Source organism: Micropterus dolomieu, linkage group LG04 (assembly GCF_021292245.1).
Source record: "Micropterus dolomieu isolate WLL.071019.BEF.003 ecotype Adirondacks linkage group LG04, ASM2129224v1, whole genome shotgun sequence".
NCBI classification, from domain to species: Eukaryota; Metazoa; Chordata; class Actinopteri; order Centrarchiformes; family Centrarchidae; genus Micropterus; species Micropterus dolomieu.
The window spans coordinates 16,287,397-16,293,758 of NC_060153.1; the positions used below are offsets into that span (position 1 = coordinate 16,287,397).

General features: G+C 38.8%; 1 protein-coding gene across 1 annotated transcript; it reads right to left on the reverse strand.

The window, feature by feature from the left end:
• Positions 1-948: 948 nt before the first annotated feature.
• Positions 949-6,150, reverse strand: LOC123970076. Its single transcript, XM_046047944.1, has 10 exons — positions 6,035-6,150; positions 5,562-5,710; positions 5,307-5,460; positions 4,466-4,747; positions 4,349-4,372; positions 4,044-4,145; positions 3,907-3,937; positions 3,415-3,464; positions 3,221-3,255; positions 949-1,272 (listed from the first exon to the last, which is right to left on the reverse strand). The coding sequence occupies exons 1-10, from the start codon at positions 6,102-6,104 to the stop codon at positions 1,174-1,176; spliced, it is 996 nt and encodes a 331-aa protein (XP_045903900.1). The 5' UTR covers positions 6,105-6,150; the 3' UTR covers positions 949-1,173.
• Positions 6,151-6,362: the final 212 nt, after the last annotated feature.

Here is a 6,362-nt window from a genome sequence, read left to right on the forward strand (position 1 = left end):
ACATACAATGTAGAATAAAACAACTAAACAAATATATATATATATAAGGGCTCAAACATAATGTCCTATGGCTTGATTCTTGTCCCATTATCACATGGTAAAAAGTTAGCTGTCCGTGGTTAGTGTATTATTGTAGATACAACAAGGTTGCTTGGCTTCATGCATGTCACATTGTTGTTTTGTATGCTGTACTGAAGTTGTGTTTTTTAAATTCAAATGATGTCTAAACAGTGCCCTCTGCAGAATATTCAGCAAAACTACAGCAGGCCTATTCCAGAAAGGCTTGTCCTTTCCTCCACAGTCACTACACACCTCTTGTACTGTATGTGAGCACATTTGATTTCTGAGAAACATCATTATGTCCTGGCCTGGGCCCAGAGGTCCTCAGGTGTAAGACTAACAAAGACCAATGTATTGCAGTTAGGGAACCTCAACTCCTGCCTGCTTTGCAAAATTATAAGTCCCTTCTGAAAATGTATAAAAATATATTTTTAAATCACCCTATTTAATTAGGGTAGTTTGTCTGCAAATGTGTATTTAAGTGTATGCAGGTTGGTGTATTTACTGTAAGTAATCCAGCTGTAACATGTATGTTGGTATGTTTGCATGTTTTGTTTGTATGAAGAACTTATATTCTTGTGTTTTTTGTGTTATGTGTGTTTTTTCCTTGTACAGCACTTTGTAATCTCTGTTTTTGATACAGTAGTATTGTTTTTATTATTGTTGTGACCATGCAACCTCAAAAAAATAATATTCAGAGCTCTCTATATAGTTAAAAAGTGTATAGACAGTTTTTACATTGCATCTGCCCATCCAGAACAGCTACTAAAATGAGGTTTTGTCATCTGCTTAATCCCAGGTCAAAGACAAAATAGCTTAAATTAAGTTAATCACAAAACACATGGAAATGTAATAATAATAAAAATCTTTTTTTATATTCACTGGCTCAGTAACATGTAAGATCAAACAAACATCGTATCCTGTCAAATTGTACAATTTTTACTGGTACACATGAAATAGGAACTGAGGAAATAGCCCTTCCTGTCCTGCTGTGTAACTCCAACTGATGCTACATTGATAAACTCTTGAATAAAGTATAAACACACAGAGAGAGAGAGAGAGAGAGAGAGAGAGAGAGAGAGAGAGACAGAGGGAGAGAAAAAACAAACATTTCTAATGGATCGGATGAATCGGGGTTGTGAATGTGGAGAGAGAGTTCCATAAAGGGGATCTGGAGGCGGTCTCTGTAGTTGCTTCCTCATTGGCCCATTCCTGCACATATACATACAAAAATCCACATGTAAGATATGTTAAAGATCTCTACATAAGGTTGTTTCCTGTGGCATTAACTGACATGGCCTTCACATGTCTGGGCACCTTAAAACGGAAAAATATATATCTTGGGTATCTCATAACCTATTATCACTTTCATCACTCCCAATACATCATCCCAAACATTTTCTGACACTGAAAAAACATGAGTGTGGTCACCGTTCTTGTTTCATTTGTAGATGAAAGTCTGCTTTTGGTCTTTGGAGTAATGAGGAATATAGTTATTAACTTTTATTGAAATAGCACTTGAGCGAAAGTGAAATAAGGAAGATATTTTCTCTGTTCTGCCTTTATGGGTGAATTTCTGCTGTGTCCCCCGTTCTAATCTAATCTGTCACTTCTTTCCCACACTGTCCCTGCAAAGTCCCCATAATTAAAATTTCTGACATCAGAATAACAGATCGATGATGTTTTCTGCCCGTGTTCATAGACCCCAGATCAGTCCTTGGATGTTGCTCTTTTAATATCATTGCAATTCTGTTTTTCTGACCTCCACATCAAGGCTTTACTCTACCACCACCAGCAACCAGACTCCTATCTCCCATCTTTAAATGGGCCTACGCATAATGAAGAAGCTTCACATCGATGGAGTCATTTCACTATCAAGTCTTTATCTGTGGCTAACCACAATAGATCCAACTGATCCCTCTATACTGGACCAATGCTTTTAGTAATTATAGGAAATTATTTCCAGCAAAGGAGACACAACTGACAAAACTACAGCCCAAAATTGCTGCAATTCTTAATAAAATGACTGCTCTTTAAGTAAAAGGTAAGCCACTCAGGATCACTGCTAAGACTGAGACACATCCGTTATTAAATATTCAGTCCCTGCCGTGCCTGTCATGATAGCTGGTTGTCAGCTGGTGATGACTGCGTTCTGTCCTCTAAGAGAGCCTGGAGAGAGCCCTTCATCAAGATAATTAATGAAAGTGATTACAACTAATGAGAGGCAGACCCAAACCCTACACAACAGCGCTAATGAGGAACATGTGTGGGTTGACAGAATGTTTGGTGATTGGATGTGTGTGTTCATTTGTGTGTGTGTGCATGTATGTTTGTGCGTGTGTGTGTTTGTTTACTGCAAAGGGATCATGGAAGTTTACAGTTATTTGTCATACTGAATCTACAGGAGAAACACGGAGGCTGCAGAAATTCCAGAAATACCAAAAGAAAGAGGCAGACCAGAAAACTGCACATGAACAGCCTTATTTCTGTATCAGTATTCATATTGCAAAGTTTAAAATGCTTAAAGGATAAGTCTGGTGATATTATATGTTTTTCTTATTGTCAGCAAAGACCAAAAGACCAAAACCAGAAATGAACTGATCCTAGTTCATCCCAAGTATCAGAATTACAATCAGCTTTATTGCCAAGTAGTTTTACTCATACAAGGAATTTGCTTTGGTGACTTGGTGCATAACAAAAATACATAAAATATATAAATATAAAAATATAACAATACTCAAAACACCAAATGTGTATTAATCCACTGCTGAAGAATCCCCAACAAATGTACTATTTACTCCTATTTGAGTACTGTTTGCCCAGAACTCTGGCTGTTTTAGGAAAATATTTAGCCTTTTTAAAAGATGAATCTATATATTTGTGACCTGTTAAAAAGATTTACGTCTTCCGAAGGAACTAATGGGCTTGAGGAAGTCATCAAGTATTGAGAGATGGAGAGATGGGCTAACACGTTGTTGGTTTTGTTTTTTTCATGGGATTTGTTGACAATAACAAAAAGCCAGCCAGCTTTATCGTTTAACTCAATGAGTTGTAATAGAAAGGTACAAAGGTAAAAAAGAAGCTACTGCACGCTACAATCACAGTTGATTAATCATCCAAGAATTTTTATTAGCAATTGGACTTTCAGGTTAATATTTACCTGAGAGGTGAAGCTTGTACGCCTGAGTGTAAGGTCTGTGGAAAAAAAAATTAGCACATTGTCAAGCAGTGGTTTGCATCAATATATACCTCTACTTGGAACATCCATGCGATATACTGCAGAACTATTACAATTGCCTTGCAAGATATGAGAGGAAATTAATTAACTAGCTGTAAATATGATCGCAAACTCACCAACAACATGGTCCTTGGCATGAACTTGAGTCCAGAACTGTGCTTCCTGTCTGAAACAGTTCAGCACAGCAACATTTTATGCAATAATACATTTTATGTACAAAGTTATATGAAATTTATTTGGTAACTCCAAATCGGAGCTGTGTAAGGGCAAAACCTATAATGTGAAATGCATATATTTTTGTGGGAGAGAGATTAATAAACTGCTATTACTTTTCTCTGCTGGCCATGATACATTTTTAAACTATATATCATATTCGTGCAAATTCTGAGCAATTTTAAACAGTTTTTATGTTGTTACTGAGGAGAATATCTGCATTTAATGCTGCCTCTAAATGTTGCTCGTGTGTCATGGCTGTCACGGTACTCGTAGTAAAATATGACTCATTTATAACAACTTTAAGAAGATAAATTGATTCTGGATAGACAAACAGTGATCATTTACTGGTCTAAATCTTGCTGTCTTTAAGCCTAATGAGAACTAAAGAATACCTTTTCTTCTTTTCCTCGGCTGCTGCTTTTACTGTTAAAAAAAGGTGGAGAGAAGAAAATAATCTGTTTCACTAGGGAAGACAATCATTGCAGCGTAAATGTAACAGTGAGGAAGCAGAGATTCACTTGTGAAATACCTTTCCTGTGTGCCACCACAACCACAAGTGCCACTGAACACAGGAACAATACCACAGCAGAGAAAGAGCCCAGTACAAGAGGCCAGTCCACGCCAGACAAATCTGCAGACATGGCATTATTGTGAGAAACAAAAAGGATTGTGAGAGATTTTCATGGTCACTGGAGTAGAAGTGCGATTCAGGGTAGCTGTAGTTACTTTTCTTCAGACATCTGTGATACATTTTTGTAATTTACTTCCTGCCCATTGAAAATACATATTACATAAAATTTCACATGAAATAATGACATGCTATTGTAGGTCTACCTGGTGATGATGGAGGAGGACTTCCTGAAAAAGGAGAAAAGAGGCAAACCGTCAGATTTTGTGTGAAATTACACCCTGAACAAGCCACACACAGATATTACAGCTGTAAACCTGTACCTCTGGTTACAGCCAAAGGGAGGCTGCGATCAGAATGTATCCATTTTCTTTCCAGGAGGACACTGTACTGGCACTGGTACAAAGCCACTAGAGTGTCCTGGACAGGCACTGGGAAGTTGGCCTGATGGTGGATCAAGGTGGCATGGTGAGTGGCAATAGGAAGTTCATTATCAGCCAAGTAGAGGGAGAACACAGAGCCCGGGTATGCAGGAGACCCTGTGCAGAGCAAGTGCCACACGTCTGTCTGCTGCTGGAGAACAAGGGTGGGCACTGGCAACGCATCTGGCAACCGACAAAATCAGAAAAAACATTAACCGTTGACACTGCCATGTGTATCTTATTACACACACATATATATATATGGCAAAAAATCATGTAAAACCTCAGATAATGCTAACAACATTGGTTTCCCACAGTTGCTTACCAAACCTCCCTCTTTAACCGTCAACACTGGAACCCAGTACACATTGTGTTTGATGTTTTTGTGAGTGTGTGTGTGTGTGTGTGGTTTCTAAATGAAGTGCAGGATGTAACTACCACTACACACCCACAGAGTGGAGGACAATAAGAGACCACAGAGAGCACCTGCATGCAGCAGTGTTTTTTGGTGGTTGGAGAGGAGCGGATGAGAGTGTTTATTTTTTTATATGCAGAATCACGACTGGGTGCAGATTGAACAGATCAACTCTACAAACACTTTTGTTCCACTTTCAAGACAGCCTAGACCAGTGTCCTGATTCTCTCTATTTATTATAATAATGGTTTGTGTGGTATATATTTCTTTTTAATGCTGTCATGAAGTGTGTGTAATAGGTTGAAATGCAAAGTAAAGCAGACACACGTTTTTGGGGCTCCAGCTGCAAATAGGGACTGAATGCGCTGTAACGACCATCCTGGTGCTTGTACAGACAGCAGAAGAGTTCACGTTCCCCTTCCTCTATCCTCACAGTGAACCGGACCTCCTCACCACCAGACTGCAGCTCCTGAGAGTCCACCTCAACAAATGAAGAGACATACAGAGAGCAATTAAGTCACAGGAGCCCAGTGGTAACACAAGGCGCAACAGAAAACACACACACATCCTCAAAACAATTACCTTTTCTCTTAACCGATACAACATGAACAGAACCCCGCGGTGGCCCTCCGGGGTCCGGCAGACCAGAACCACTGAGTCCTTTGACCTTAAATAAATGTCTAATTCAGGTGCCAGAAGAGTGGGAGAGGAAGTGGAAGCTGATAGTCTTCCTAGACAGAAAAGACAAACATATAACATACAGCAGGAATCAGCTGAGTTTCACAAATTCATTTTAAGCTGGAGCAACAGCTTTGCGGAAGGCACGTAAAAATGTTGTTGTGATTGTGACATGTGGTGACGCTCACTTTTTTACCAAACTGATGATTGCAGCTGATGAAAAAGTTACAATTGAACATGAGACTTGAAATAGAGATATTGCCCGTAACTTTAATAGATATTTCTAGTGGATATATACTGTATATATTTTAGTTGTTATATACAAAAGAAAAGAAAGAATGTGTTTAAAAACATTACAGGCCTAGTATGACACTTACCCCAAAGTTGTCGAGAAGTAAAAAGCAGAGTGTATATCCAAAGTAATTTTCCACCACTGACAACCTGCATCTTTGACACAAGAAGAAGACTGAATGGTTATAGTAAGAAAGCACCTACAAGCATGGGCTGTTCTCTCTCTTTGTCTCTGTCTGTATTTCTCTGTCTCTCTCTCTCTCTTTTCTTAATACGTATGACATCCTCTTGAAGTCAGAGCAATGGAGGAAGTTGACCCTGTAAACACACTTCCTTTTTTGGAGTCCACTGGCCAGATGCGCCAAGTAATGAGAATAATAATCATAGCAGATCTCACAATCTGACTAACCACAT